The sequence below is a fragment of the Hemiscyllium ocellatum genome, chromosome 2 (genome assembly GCF_020745735.1).
Source record: "Hemiscyllium ocellatum isolate sHemOce1 chromosome 2, sHemOce1.pat.X.cur, whole genome shotgun sequence".
In the NCBI taxonomy this organism is placed as follows: Eukaryota; Metazoa; Chordata; class Chondrichthyes; order Orectolobiformes; family Hemiscylliidae; genus Hemiscyllium; species Hemiscyllium ocellatum.
Genome location: NC_083402.1, coordinates 149,600,054 through 149,616,307, shown reverse-complemented (window position 1 = coordinate 149,616,307; position 16,254 = coordinate 149,600,054). Strand labels below are relative to the sequence as shown.

Here is a 16,254-nt window from a genome sequence, read left to right as displayed (position 1 = left end):
CATGTCCTCACCTGAAATGTCTCCTCAGGTCTTCAGCTGAGGTCTGGGAAGTGAAATCACCATTTACTTTAGCTCCTATGTTGTATTCTTGCCTTGAAATTAAAATCATGGCTTTCGTTTCCAAAGAAGCCTCGACAAATATTTAAAGCATTTCAGACTTTGCATGAATTTTTTTCAGTGTAGTATTTTGAATGCTAATAGTTAGTTTTTAGATTTGACTGAGGTTTATAGTTTAATATAAATATAATATAATACGTTCTTTCTCCAATGTAAGTTTTTAATGATTTTTATTTCCAGTCTGGCATTTTTATATTGTGGAATCCGTTCTACTATTTTTCTGTTTCAGTTTGAATGAACACAAGAAGCTCTGTTTCGACTCAAAAAGACAGTATTCACCAGCAGGTGGGAGAACTGGGGATATTCTGAAAAACAGAGATTTGATTGGTGTTGGTTCAGCCTATGCTACGGTGTGCTGTACTTGGCTAAGTTTACAGTAATACTGAAATTTTCCCTTATAGGGCACAGCATGAGTTTGAACAGGCAGGAGTTGAGCTGACAGCTCACTCGGCTGAAGTGAAATTTTCCGAAAGTGTACGAAGCCCTCTACCCAAGCAAGACAACTTTTATTTCTTGCAAGTTGGCTGCAGGGGTGTGTGTGGGGGGTGGGTGGAAGGAGGTGACGGGAGAACTTAGATCTGTCTGCTATAAACTTGGCTACCATTTCGGATGCTGGATCGTGTTTCTTCACAGTTGCTTGTTTGGAGTTGTAAGTAATGGAATTCTCCCTTTCCTGTTTAGCAGTATAGGCCAACCTAGAACAGTTATTGAGTCTGAAACAGCAGCTGCCTTTTATGCCGTATGAAAGTATTCAATAATGTGCAATAATTAGTTTGGGTGGATAACTTTATCCCAGAGTTTATCGTGATGTTTTTACCCTGATATTTGATTAGGCAGTTCCTCTCCAAGCTGTGGAATTTCAGACTGTATCGGAAACTGGTTGGACTGCATATTTTTAGTGAGTTTGCTCTGAAGTGAAATCTGATTGAGATTGTACAGCAGCCAGCAAACCACTTGTGAAAAACACAGGAGGGCAGATGATTTCTTTAAAACGTCTTTACGTTAGTAAAATGTGAAGCCGCCTCCGTCCTCTTTTAGAGGGAAAGGAGAAACTGAAGGCAGTAGTGTTCTGTTTTTTTTAGGATGAGCAACTTGTATATTTACCCTTTCTGTCCCCCCAGAGGAATCTTGCCTTCAGTGCATGTGGTCACCTGATTAATGCACAACAGTTAGTCTCCAAAAGATTTGTGCTTCTGAAGTTTGTATCAAGTTCAGTTCTGGGTGCCATAACTTGCTGCTAATAAAGGTATCTGTAGAAGTGTCTTTTTTAATCCATGACATCTGATACTTCATAGTAAACTAATTATTAAAACTTGTCTTGTGCTTTCCTTGCAAAGTTCTCACAGAACCTTAAAAGCAAGGCTCCATGTAGCTGGCTATCAGATCTGTACTTTGTGTTCACCTTCCTTGATTAGGATTGTTCTGAGTGATAATTTAAAGGAAACTTTAAGCAAAGTAAAATGACTTTCTAAAATGTAGCTTCATGTTGGCAAACTTGTAATTACAGTTTTATTTCTTTTTTTCCGACAGAGAAAGGAGAAGAATCTTTAAATGGAGAAGATGGAAAGGATCCACAATCTCCATATTCTGTGGAGACGCCTTATGGTTTTCAAATTGACCTGGATTTTTTAAAATATGTTGATGATATACAAAGAGGAAACACCATAAAGAAACTGAATATCCAAAGAAAGCCCAAAGTGGCTAAAACACCTGCAAACCTTAGAAACATTGGAGATCAGGTCAGTGGATGGACCTCAACAGAGTCCCTGTCCTCCTCCAACAGTGAAGACAGCAAATTGTCACCATCTTTATTTATTGGAGCAAGAAGCCAACACACTCCTCAAACAAGAGCTGGTGGTATCGAGGCAACACCGGCATTTTTAACTGTTCAGGAAAATAAGCTGTTACCGCCACCCTCCCCAAAACCAACTGCACACAACTTCCATGTTGAGAAAACTCTGATGGAGACTCGTCGAAGGTTGGAACAAGAACGATTGATCATGCAGTCATCCATCGGAGATGCCCGCCGACCTAGGTTTGCAAGCTTTGGAGGAATGGGCTCCACCAGCTCTTTAGCTTCATTTACGGGACCCAGTGGACCCAATCAAGTATCCCCGAATTCTCAGCAAGTTCACAACGGTTTCCAAGCAAATGGGGACTACAATCCTTATTTTGTTTCATCGATGGGCAGTTCTATCCGTCACAGTCCTTTAAGTTCAGGTATCACAACACCTGTCACTAACATCACCCCAATGCATCTTCAGCACATCAGGGAACAAATGGTGGTTGCGTTGCGACGACTGAAAGAGCTTGAGGAGCAGGTGAAAACAATTCCGATTTTACAGGTAAAAATTTCAGTATTACAAGAAGAACGCAGGCAATTGACTGCGCAGCTGAAAAACCAAAAAACTTCAAATCAGAATGCTGCATGTGGGTTCCGAAAGCGATCCTACAGTGCAGGAAATGCAGATCACTTTGAACAATTACTCCAGACTAAGCAGGGGGGAGAACTCCACATTGACTTAGAGGATGAAATGGAAAGTTTAGAGCAGAGTTCCCTGAGAATGGAAGAGTTCAGGCAACTGACTGCAGAAATGCAAGCTCTTGAAAAGAAGATTCAGGACAGTAGTGATGAGAAACTAAGCAGCAATAAAGCATCCGCAGAACCGTTGGTAAAAATGAAAGAATACAGGTCCATAGCTTCTGGAGCAGATGTGAATATGAATGAAATTGTGGTTTACAATCGGTCTGCAAAACTTTTCAAAGATGTAGCAGTGGGGCCAACTGTCAAACATACAGATGCCTGTGTTGGGGTCACTGAGATTCTGCTAGGTGTCACGACAGAAGCAGAGATGGAAATTGAACTACAACAGCAGACCATCGATGCGCTAAAAGAGAAGATTTATAGGCTGGAGGTGCAATTAAAAGAAGCTACGCATGAAGTGGAGATGAGTAAACTGAAATTAGAGCTGCAGGTTGCTGGATCAAGGAAAAAGACAGATAAATATGTCATGGTACAACCACTGGTCTCCACTGCATCAGTACAAGCAGTAGTCCAAACGAGAAACCAAATGGTTGGTGACCATGTCAGCAATTGTGATGCTTGTGTAGGCACTCGACAGCAAACCCACAGCATGGGAGTCACTTGTAAACCTGATCTCCAAGATGTTGCTGTGGGGCCAGATATACCATTGAACTGTTGGGTTGTACACGAGAAGGTGGAATTGCAGGATGTGTGTGTCGGTCATCACGTTGTAATGTGTGATAAAACTGTGGATTGTGGGATGGAGAAAAGTTTCTCAGATGTAGCTACAAACACAGAAGGGTGCATTCAGGATCAAGATCTTATTGAGATGAGGGAGAAAGTTCTTCAAACCAAGGAATTTAAATCAATTGGCTGTGGTGATTGTTCAGTGGATGTTATTATTTGTCAACCAAAAGAACTAAACTCCTCCAGTACGAACACAATCCACATTAATGCAACTGATAAAGCTGTATTTGCAAGACCTGAAACTGCAACCCAACACACACACACAGACATATATAGATTGAATCAGTTCACAAATACTGAGCTAGTAACATTTACAGACTCTACGACTAATACACTTGTGAGCAATTATAATAAAGAAACCAACACTACAGCCATTGAAACAAGAACTGTAGCTGTGGGAGATGGTAGGGTGAAAGACGTTAATGGAACTCTTAAGACGCGCTCCATTGGTGTAGGTACAACAGCCACTTATGATATTGATTTGGAGAAGTCATCTGTTAAGACAAAAGATTTTGGAGTTGGCCAATTAAACATAAATGAGAACTATCTTGTTGGTTTGAAGACCAGAAATATTGGTTGTGGTACAATTAATCATCAACTTGTGACACCAAACACAAAAAGTATCGGTGTTGGAAGTGAGGCCGTGTTTGCGACAAAAACCCAAGAGGCTGATCCAGAGACCGATTCCACATTAAACCACTATGTTGAGCGTGTGCAAAGGTTGTTACAGGAGCAGCAGATGTTACTGGCTGAAAATTACACCGAGCTAGCTGATGCATTTGGGCAGCCCCACTCACAGATTGGATCTCTCAACTCCCAGCTTATCAACACGTTGACCTCAATAAACTCTGTCATGAAACATGGGAACACTGAGGAAATAAAGAACAGTGACATCGTCAATCCTTGTGCGGACACTGTGATGACAGGTTAGTCACAATAGAGATAGAGCTTTGTAATTGAGAGCAGTATTTTAATGTGTTTCCTCATTCTGACTAATTGTAAAGGTTTTCAAACTTGGACTATCTTTAGCTTCAACCTTTTGCCATCATATTTGGAAATTAAGTTTGAGTACAATTAAATCAGTTTGTGTAAGTCCTTGCCCAATTGAGTTTTCATCATCGAGCCAGCTTCCCTTTTGATCAGTGATGACAAAATTTGTAATAGCCCTGCGAATTTATTCAACACATGTTTTGGATCATGTATTTTATTTAAACTGAGATTCAAAAGGCCTCAAAACTAGTAATATTCTTTATCCTGAAATGAGTTGCAATTCTGTATAAACTTCATTTAACATTGAAAGATATCTGAACCAAAGTAAAGGAGTGAATTTGGTTTGACCGCTGAACATTTTGGAGTACAGACAATAGAACATTTAAGCCAGTTATTTGGAGACATAGGAACTCAATGTTATTTTTTTTGTGGACTACCTGCTTCTGATTGCAACTTTACTGTGTTATTTAAGAGGTGAAAGTGAGAAGTGTGTTATTTAAGAGAACTGTTGTGCTGTGTTTATCAACATTGATGAAAGTCTCAAAGGCTATGTAACAGTTTCCTCATTGAAATGTGAACTGTGAGATGTTTGGTTTTGGTTAAATAAGCTAATTTAAGCACCATACAATTGCCAACCATTTTAGTGAACTCAAGGTAAACAAATAATGAGCTGGTCTGCTACATGGACTTGCATCAATATTAAGTATTAACTGTTTTGCTCCTAGCAATAAGGCAGGATGTCATCAACTTTATTGCGTATAATTGCTCAGCAGAGTGACACATTAATGTTGACTTGGATTTCTATAGCTCAGTATTTACATCCTGGGGAGATTGCAGATTAATGTAGTCAATGGACTAATATAAAAAGTAGGGAAGCACAGCAGACCATTTCCAAATGCAAGGTGCTACAGAAGGTGTTTTTTTTCAGATTCTGATCGGAACTCCTTCAGAAATCTGGAGTTGCGTTTCTATTCTGGTAGGTCCTTCATAGCACAGAGCAGTCCGGGAAGGAAGGAGAAGATTCTGTGACTGTGTGCTATTTCATATGAAGCCGAGTATCCAGTTGATGCAATTTACCAAATATTTCAGTTATCCCCTTACATTGGTCACCTTAATTTGAAATTAAATGATCAGTTTATGCTCACTTTACACCATAACAGGGAGGTGATGGCCTAGTGGTCCAATCCAGAGACCCAGGATGTTCTGGGGACCTGGGTTCGAATTACACTGTGGCAGATGGTGGAATTTCAATTCAATAAAAATAAATCTGGAATTAAGAGTCTACTGATGACCATTATTCCATTGTCAATTGTCAGAAAACCCCATCTGGTCCACTAATGTCATTTCAGGAAGGAAACTGCCATCCTTACTTGGTCTGGCCTACATGTGACTCCAGACCCCCAGCAATGTGGTTGACCCCTAACTGACCTCTGGGCAATAAATGCTGCCTAGCCAGTGACTCCCTCATCCCAGGGATGAATTTTTTATACAACTAAGTGCAGCAAGATGTTTGATTGGATTTGACAACTAAATATATGCTGTGATATGACAAAATGCACCAGTGTTTGGAATATTCTTTGTTTGTTTCACATTGGCTGGCTGATGATTATCCATTAACAAAACAGCATCAGAATTTCAAGAGTATAACTACTGTAGTTGGAAATGTTTAAAATTTACTGGGTTGTTCTTTGTCAAAGTTGTCGTAGCTTTTGATCTTGCTCAATATTTTTCTGACATTCACAAGAACTGAGTTTTCACAGTGCACTTTGGAGAAAGATGAATAGCGTTACTGACCTGATTCAGTGACCAGCAGTCATCTCCAACAGGGGGTGAACGTGGAACCCTATTAGCTTTACCATCAAACTTATCTTTAGTGTAATTTTATGTTCATAATTTTAAACTCTGTTTTTGGGCATATAATGTTTTCTTTGAGCAGTATTGATATACATTTTATGATAATGTATAACATTATAGAATGATACAGCATTCACTCATTGTGCTATGCTTTGCTCTGACTTTGAGAGAGCTGGTTAATTAATCCCAAATCTGTCTCCCCACATCCCAGCAAATTTTCAACAAAAACAGAAATTGCTGGAAAATCTCATCAGGACTGCCACCATCTGTGGAGAGAAATCAGAGTTAACATTTCAGTTCAGAGCTGATGGTAGCTAGGCAATGGATTTTTTTAATGCAGAAGATGGGTGGGTGGATGGGGTAGGGAGCAAACAATAGATGGAGATAGAGCCCAAAGAGAGAGGAGAACAGTTGGACAGACAAAAGGGTGGATAACAGTCAGGCTAGGAGGATGAATGGGGACTACAGTAGAGCTAATGGGGAACTAACAATGGGTTTTGTGGAATAGAAGACCATGTGATAACAAGGCCTGATCTGTGGGACTTTGGGTTAGGACATAGGGGAAGGTGTCTCAAACCCTAGAATTGTTGAACTCGATATGTAGTCCAGAGGCTGTAGAGTTCCCAAGCACACAATTTTCATTTATGTATCCTGCTTCCCTTTGAAAGCTGCTATTGAATCTGTACTCCTTACCATTGAGACTGTGGATTTTGCCTATTACCATAAACCTGTAAGCTTTGTTTACAGAACCTTCTACCATTTAAAACAATTTCAACTTATCTATTCGATCAAACCCCTTACAACTTTGAGCACCTCCATCAAGCTTTCACCTCATCATCTAACAAAGAACACTTTGAAAGGGATGATCAGAAAGTCAAATCATTTTTACATGGCCAGAGACAGACATATTGGCATTGAGAGGTATCGAGTAATTAATCATGGAAAATTAACTCTCAAAAATGGTAACTAATCAGGAAAGTGAGTGGCTTGTTGGCCTTTATGACCAAAAGGATTGGAAGTGTGTCTGTGAAGCATTCTAACTGCAGTTGGACAATGCCTTGGTGAGACCCTACTTCAATGCTGTGTACACTTATGGTCTCCCTGCCTAAGGAAGCATATACTAGCTGTAAAGAAGTACAGCTAAAGTGTGTTGGCTAAATTGATCCATTGAACTTTATAAATCTTTTCAGGATTTTGGTACGTACAGTAATTGGAGGCTGTTAAAAATCCCCTGTTACAAATCACAGGTCACAACCTCAGAATAGGAAGTCAACTCTTTAAGACTGAGTTGAGGAGAAAGCTTTTCATCTGGCTGGTTGTCGACCTTTGGGATGTTATTTCTCATTCTCTAGCCCCCCGAGAGGTGTATATAAGCAGTTACATCTCTTTCTGAAGTTTACCATCTTTACGAATAGTCTGTTTCTAAATTTCCTTTATTCATCTAAACAAAGGAATAAGTTGTTTTAAAAACAGAAAGAACTGCGGATGTTGGAAATTAGAAACAAAATCAAAAATTGCTGGAAAAGCTCAGCAAGTTTGGCAGAATCTGTAGAGAGAGAGAAATCAGAGTTGACGTTTCGGGTCCAGTGACCTTTCCTCAAAGTAATAAATTTAATTTCCTGCTCTGAATGGATGTGTAATGCATATCTGCCCGTCTGCCCCCAGTGCTGTTAACAGGGAAGAGACAGCAATCGCAACTTGCTTCTGAAAGAGAGAAATTGAAATTTTAGCAAAATAGCTCTGCATAAAGCAGAATTCAAATAAATCTTATAAGTTTAAAATCTTAAGATCTCTGTATACAATTTTACACTAGAGATGGAACTTGTGTAGTAAATTGGTAAATTAAAGTCCGAGAACTGTACAGCACGGAAACAGACCCTTCGGTCCAGCTTGCCCATGCCAATCACATATCCTAAATTAATCTAGTCCCATTTGTTGGCATTTGGTCCAGCGTTAAACCCTGCCTTTTCATATACCCATTCAGATGCCTTTTAAATGTTGTAATTGCATCGCTCTCCACCACACTTGTTAGAAAATATTTAGCTGTGCATGAAGATGTTTTACAATAACAATAGCTCCTGCTATTTTGATGATCAAGTGTTCAATAACTGCTGAATGGTGCAGACAAAGCCATTAGTGCTTGCTACCAGAAATGTCTGGAGTTGGAAATTGCAAGTGAAATCTGAGGAGGTTGCTACTTCCCCTTCAGTCTCCACTACTAACCACGTTGAGCCAATCTGTTCAGTTCAATAATTATAGGTGTGTGTTTGTGGAAACACTTCAAGTTTTGGGGATTAGTCATGCAATATGAATATGTTTATGCAGTCACAACACGTTGGTTATTTCACAATGTGATTGCAAATAATCTACTTGTGTGACTGATTTCTTCATGTCATAGGATAGTTTAAATTTATTGATTTACTACAAGGTCAACTTGTGAATGTAGAAGTTGGGACATGATAGTGGGTATGCTTTTTGATGTTTCCCTCCAGTATAGTTAGATTAAAATTTGAAAGTTATTACCCATCTATCTCCTCAGCAACAAAGGACAAGATTTCAAAAAGGATAGGTTATATTTGGTGGCTTGTAATTTAGTAACTTAGCATTTACTATCTCCTCAACAAGACAGATGCGTAGTGTTGTAGGACAGAAAGACATAGAGGTTCAGGTACATTATTCTTTGAAATTTGTGTCACAGGTAGACAAGGTGGTTACACTTGCATTTGTTACTCGGACCTTTGGGTATAGTAGTTGAGACATCATGTTGAGGTTATACAGGATGTTGGTGAGGCCTCTTCAGGAGTACTGTTTGCAGTTCTGGTCAATCTGCTGTGGAAAAGATATTATTAAATTGGACAGGGTTCAGAAAAGATTTATTAGAATGTTGCTGGGAATGGGGAGTTTGAGTTATACAAATATGCTAGATAGACAGGGACTTTTTTTCACTGAGGTGTAGGAAGTTGAGGGGTAACCTCTAGTGGTTTATAAAATCATGAGGATCATCGATAAGGTGAAGAGCAAAGTCATTACCCCAGGGGTGTGGGAGATCTCCCAGGTGAGAGGAGAAAGATTTAGAACCATAGAGTTGTAGAGATGTACAGCAAGGAAGTAGACCCTTCGGTCCAACTTGTCCATGCTGATCAGATATCCCAACCCAATCTAGTCCCACCTGCCATCACCTGGCCCAATCTCTCCAAACCCTTCCTAATCATAAATCCATTGAGATGCCTTTTAAATGTTGCAATTGTACCAGCCTCCACCACTTCCTCTGGAAGCTCCCTCCATACACACCCCACACTCTGCATGAATAAGTTGCCCCATAGGTCTCTTGTATATCTTTTCCCTCTCACCCTAAACCTATGCCCTCTAGTTCTGGACTCCCTGACCCCAGGGAAAAGACTTTGTCTATTTACCCTATCCATGCCTCTCATGATTTTATAAACCTCTATAAGGTCACCCCTCAGCCTCCGACGCTCCAGGAAAAACAGCCCCAGCCTGTTCAGCCACTCCCTATAGCTCAAACCCTCCAACCCTGGCAGCATCCTTGTAAATCTTTTCTGAACCCTTTCAAGTTTCACAACATCTTTCCAATAGGAAGGAGACCAGAATTGCACGCAATATTCCAACAGTGGCCTAACCAATATCCTGTACAGCCATAACATGACCTCCCAACTCTTGTACTCAATACACTGACCAATAAAAGAAAGCATACCAAACGCCTTCTTCACTATCCTATCTACCTGTGACTCCACTTTCAAGGAGCTATGAGCCTGCACCCCAAGATCTCTCTGTTCAGCATAACTCCCTATGACCTGACCATGAAGTGTATAAGTCCTGCTAAGATTTGCTTTCCTAAAATGCAGCACCTGGCATTTATTAAATTAAACTCCATTTGCCACTTCTCAGCCCATTGGCCCATCTGATCAAGATACCGTTGTAATCTGAGATAACCTTCTTCGCTGTCCACTACACCTCCAATTTTGGTGTCATCTGCAAACTTACTAACTATATACCTCTTATGCTCACATCCAAATTATTTATATAAATGATGAAAAGTAGAGGACCCAGCACTGATCATTGTGGCGCTCCACTGGTCACAGGCCTCCAGTTTGAAAACAACCCTCCACCACCACCGTCTGTCTTCTATCTTTGAGCCAGTTCTGTATCCAAATGCTTAGTTCTCCCTGTATTCCATGAGATCTAACCTTGCTAACCAGTCTCCCATGGGAAACCTTGTTGAACACCTTACTGAAGTCCATATAGATCACATCTACCGCTCTGCCCTCATCAATCCTCTTTGAATTTTTTTGAAGACGTAACAATCAAGTTTGTGAGACATGATTTTCCACGCACAAAGCCATCCTGACTATCCCTAATCAGTCCTTGCCTTTCCAAATACATTTACATCATGTCCCTCCTTCTAGCAACTTGCCCACCACCGACATCAGGCTCACTGGTCTATAGTCCCCTAGTTTAACAGATTGACAGATGAGTTATTCATTTTGGGATGGATTTCATTGTTTTAACTGTCTCTCGATCCTCTGATTCCAACCTTTTTATAGAGTGAGGTGTAGAATGAACTGCCAGAGGAAGTGGTGGATGCAGGTAAATTTATATTTGAAAGACATTTGGATAAGGACATGAACTGAAAGCTTTGGAGGGATATGGTCCAAATGCAGGCAAGTGGGGCTGGTTTAGTTTGGGAACATGATCAGTGTGGACTAGTTGGATCAAATGGGCTGTTTCCATGCTGTATGACCCAAAGACTATCACTCTTTGACTCTGCTGTCTGGCAGAAGGACAGGCTTACGTTGTGTGTTGCAAGTTTCATGTTGTTTCTTCCATTACTCCCTCCTCTTTCCCACCACACTCTGTTCCATCAACTGGTTTGATAAGATATTGGCTTGTTTTCCCCTTCGCCAATGCTACTGTGTCGGACTCCTTTCCGATGCTTCATGCAGTTATCAAGCAGAAACTGAGACAAAGCAAGAAGGTTAATGTTAAAAACCTGAAGAACTGCGGATGCTGGAAATCAGAAACACAAACCGAAATTGCTGGAAAAACTCAGCCGGTCTGGCCGCATCTGTGGAGAGAGAGCAGAGTTAATGTTTTGGATCCAGCGTCCCTTCTTTTGAAAAGAGTTTAATGCTGTTTGTCGTCACAGTCAGTTTGCAGGCCGGACAAATTGTTTGTCCTCTATCTGTATAATGGAAAATGGCAAAAATGCTTTTGCACAAATGGTTCCCTTTCACTCCTGAAAATACAGGCTTGACCTGGTTCTCCTGTAAATCTTCCAATACTTCCATTGTTTAAAACAGAATCCTGTGCCTGAACTTGAAATGTTAACTCTATTTCTCTCCACAGATGCTGCCAGAACTGAGATTTTCCAGCATTTACAGTATTTTGCTTTCATTTAAATTGTCTATACCTGGCCATTCGATGATGGTAAACTAGCCTGCTATATGATCAGCTCAACCCTGTTCAATGTGCCACCTTCAGCATTTATTTCTTTGAAAGTCACTGAGAAGCAGATAACAAGGGGACTATGTTTTTCCTCACTTTCCTTATGGCTGCTGGGACTAGTTGTACAGCAACATTGCTCCTCTCTCTGCAGATGGCATCTAATTTAACAATTTTTTGTTTCCGGTGTCTGTGGAATGAATTCCATGTTAAGAGTATTGAGTTGTGGTGGGATGGGGGTTGGTGTGGAGGTGTCCATCGAAATACTTTCCATGAAGCAAATTGTGCTTCTTTGTTCATAGAGCAGATGGTGTTTTGTTTTATTGCCGTTAAAAGCCTTCCATCAGACTTCCCAAAGGGACTTTAGCACCTCAGTCTAATTCATGCATTTGGAATAAAGAAAAACCTTTTAAAAGGCAATGCAATTCCCGTAGCATTTCGATCCTTTAAGTAGAATAACCCTTGTATTGTGCACCTCTTCAGGAAATGTTTTTGTTAGATTTACCCTCAGTCATTTGGAGGGAAATGTAACCACAGATGGTTAAAGTCTGAAGTTGTTTTGATAGGAGGAAACTGAGGAGACTGGCAATTATTAACATGGCAAGCTGGTGTAAACAGAATTTTTTTGTTCCTGAAGAGAGATATTTTTCAGTATGAAATGTGGCCAGTATATTTCAGGTCACCTGAGCAATAACGTGACTTGCACCTCATATGTTGTACATTGTTAAATTTCTTGAACAACAGGAAGAACACGCTAGTTCAGTGCAATGATTGCAGCTTGATCTTTTCCGTACTGGATTGCTAAAGTCCTCCCAAAGTACAAGTATGTTTTGACTTGGAAGGCTGAAGGACTGACCAGTTAACCTATGCAGTACTGATCGTCTGAGGAGGCTCAGTTTTAAAAATGAGAATTAAACTTTGTTCTCCTGAACATAAAAACAATTTGCTGTATTGGTAGCCTGAAATAAAGAACAGAGAGGTATACAGTGAATGTTTGTGAAGAGAGATGTCAGGTTTTATTGTCTGTTGTGTATGCCATCCTTCCGAGCTCGATCAGTGAACATAGTGTTTTGTTTCACAGAAACTCACTGATAGATGTTCTGACTTGTGATTTCCTGTCTTTAATGTGTGCATGTTGACGTTTAAACTTGTACCCAAGTTTTCATTTTGTTGTGTTTTGTTCTTGAGCTGAGTCGTTGCTAAGGTTGGGCTCTGTAGTGTGTTAGACACCCCCCAGGCCACACTCACGTGTAACTGACACACACCGTAGAGCCTTTTGAATGTCACAGTCAAACCACCTGTTTTAAGATTGCCAAAAATACACTGTGAATGTCATTTTCGACACAATAAAATAAGAACAGGCCCGTCTACTTCACCGTTCTATATCATCATCCAACTCCGTACCTTTTTCTAGCTTTGCTGCACATCCTTTAAGCCTTCTGTCCCCAAAGACAGTCTCCTCCTTGAAAACACTTAATGTTTTGTTTTCCATCGTTTTCTATGATCCAGAATTCTATAAGCTCTCTGGGTGAAGAAATGTCTTCCCTTTGCATTCCAAAAGGTTATATCTTTCAACTTTAGACTGACACTCCTGGTTGCCCCATTATCCTGGTAGAGTTTTATAGGTTTCTGCAAGATGCCCTCTCCTTTTTCTTAACATTGGTGAATATAGTCCTAACTGATCCAGTTTCTCTTCTTCTGTTGGTTCTTCCATTCCCAGGAATCTCTCTGATAAACCTTTGTTCCACTCCCTCCGTAGCCAGGACATCTACCGTCCGATAAGAAGGCCAAAACTACTCACAGGTGTGATCTCACCAAGGCTCTGTACAATTGCAACAAGACATACCTACTCTGGTTCTCAGATCCTCTCACTATGAAGGCCAGTATGCCATTTGGCATCTTTACCAGCTGCTGACTCTGCATGTATAATTTCAGCGATTGGTATACAAGGGCACTGGGTCTTGCACTTTCCCCCCTTTTGATCACTGTTCAGGTGGTAATCCGCCTTCCTGTTTCTGCCACCATAGTGAATAATTTCACATTTATCGACATTATACTTCACCTACCATGCATTTGCCTGCTCACTCAATTTGTCCAAATCACATTGAAGTATCCCTCTGTATAGTCCTCACTGTTCACTCTCCCACTCAGCTCACTGTCATCTGTGGACTTGAAGATATTACATTTAGTTCCCTCGTCTAAATCATTAACATACATTGTGAATAGCTGAGTCTGAGCATTGTTTTCTGCGGAACCCCACTGGTCACTAGTTGGCACTCCAAAAATGACCCTTTTATTTCCACCTTGTTTCTTGTCTGTGAACCAGCTCTCCATCCATGTCGGTACACTAGCTCCACCTTTAATTTTCCTTGTTAATCCCTTATGAAGATCCTCATTGAAAAGCCTTTGAAGTAAACCACATCCATTAACCTTCCCCTTTAAATGATTACATCCTCTCAAAATGCCAAAAGCTTTGTCAAACGTGATTTCCCATTCATATCCAAGCTGACTTGGCCCAGTCCTGTCACTGTTTTCCAAGTGCTCTGCTTTTAAATCTTTTTTTATGGACTCTAGTATTTTCTCCACTACTGATGTCAGTCGATAATTTCCTGTTTTCTCTCTTGTTTAAACAGTAAGGTTACATTAAATACCTTCCAATCCATAGGAACTGTTTTGTAGAATTATGAAAGATGACCACTATTGCATCTGCTTCTTCTGGGCTGTCAGTTATTGGTCCAGGAATTTGGCCTTTAACACCATCAATTCCCAGAATTCCCCCATCATGATTTCCCCATTGATACTGATTTATACTAATACTAATTTATATTAATACTAATAGTTCCCCATTAATACTGATTTCCTTTAGTTACCCCCCCCCCCCCCCCGACATGTTGCTCCCCAACATTTTGGCACATTGTTTGTATCCCCCTTTGTGAAAACAAAAACAAAACCAAAACCAAACGGGCCAACTGGCCCATTCTCCGGTTGGTTCTTCAATGTATTGATCCAGAAAACCATCTTGTACTCACTGAAGGAATTGCTCCTTAATGATGTTGTTGATTTGATTTGCCCAATCTATATGCACATTTGATGCACCTAGTTTTGGATTCAGTGACCCTTCTTCCAGCATCCACAGTCTTTGTTTTTTTTTTATCTCGTCTGTCATCTCTTTGCTCCCCATTTAGAACTTACCCTGTTTTGAATGTATGGGACTTACATTCATCTTCACTAAACCTTTCTATTCCTATACGTATTAAAAACACCAATTGATCATAGCCAGCTTGTACCTCGTGCCATTTTAGTTTCCTCTATTTAGATTCAGGATTCCAGTCTCGGAGACAACTTCATCTTAATGAGAAATTTTATCATGTTATGGTACTCTTCCCCAAGAGACCTCACGCAGCTAGATCGCCAATTATTACTTTCTCATGATACAATGCCTAGTCTAGTATGGCCCGTTCTCCAGTTGGTTCTTCAATATATTGATCCAGAAAACCATCTTGTACTCACTGAAGGAATTGCTCCTTAATGATGCTATGAATTTGATTTGCCAAATCTATATACACATTTGATGCACCTAGTTTTGGATTCAGTGACCCTTCAGAACAATTCTGAATTCGAGCATCCACAGTCTTTGTTTTTTTTTGTTACCATCTTGGAGTCTTGTTTGTGGCCACAGAAACATCTATCTGTTCCCCTTAAAATTAAAGCCCTTATTACTTCGATCACTTACAGTGTGGAAACAGGCCCTCCCTCCGAAGCGCAACCCACCCAGACCCATTCCCCTACATTTACCCCATTCACCTAACACTATGAGCAATTTAGCATGGCCAATTCACCTAACATGCACATCTTTGGACTGTGGGAGGAAACCAGAGAATCCAGAGCAAACCCACACAGACACTGGGAGAATGTGCAAACTCCACACAGTCGCCTAAGGCAGGAATTAAACCCGGGTCTCTGGTGCTGTGAGGCAACAGTGCTAACCACTGTGCCACCGTGCCACCCACATGATGGTCTTCCCACACTTAGTCCTCCTCCCCTTGCATCAGAACCATCCATAATGCAATGAGATTGGGAGTTGCTACATACCTCTGACAGACCACTCTCCTTCTCTTCACCCCAACCCCTCCAACAATGTGTAAAGCAGAATGTCAGTTTTGCACAGGAATGGCCAAAAGAGACTCCTGCCTGCCTGCCTAGTTCACTTTCTTTGCCCATTGATCATCCAATTCTTCCTTGCCTGTGGACTCTGAGCCCACAGAGTGACCACCGCTCTGTTTGTGCTATTCATGATAGACTCAGCCTTCAGATATGCGACAGTTCCCCAGCACCACTGCACCACTATCTGATCCCACCAACCCCGTGCCCTCTGAGGCTCTGCTCCTGGATTCAGCAAACGATTGCTGATTCTAGCCAATTCCAATTGCAACGACAGACATTGGCCAGCCAGCAACACCCACATTAAGAGAAGAAGCTCCCTACCAGGTACGGTCCCGCTCTGCTCTCCAGTGCTCTGTCTAACCACCTGCACTGACTGGAGCTATGTTATATCTATTAAG

General features: G+C 40.8%; 1 protein-coding gene across 5 annotated transcripts in view; it reads left to right on the top strand.

Annotated features, from left to right (window-relative positions):
• The window catches only part of kank1a (KN motif and ankyrin repeat domains 1a), a 247,208-nt gene that overhangs the window by 197,505 nt on the left and 33,449 nt on the right, over window positions 1-16,254 (top strand). For all 5 annotated transcript variants that reach the window (XM_060841121.1, XM_060841130.1, XM_060841147.1 and 2 more), the window contains one exon: window positions 1,648-4,314. In XM_060841121.1, coding sequence (XP_060697104.1) covers window positions 1,648-4,314 — 2,667 coding nt within the window. The remainder of the gene's footprint in view (window positions 1-1,647; window positions 4,315-16,254) is intronic.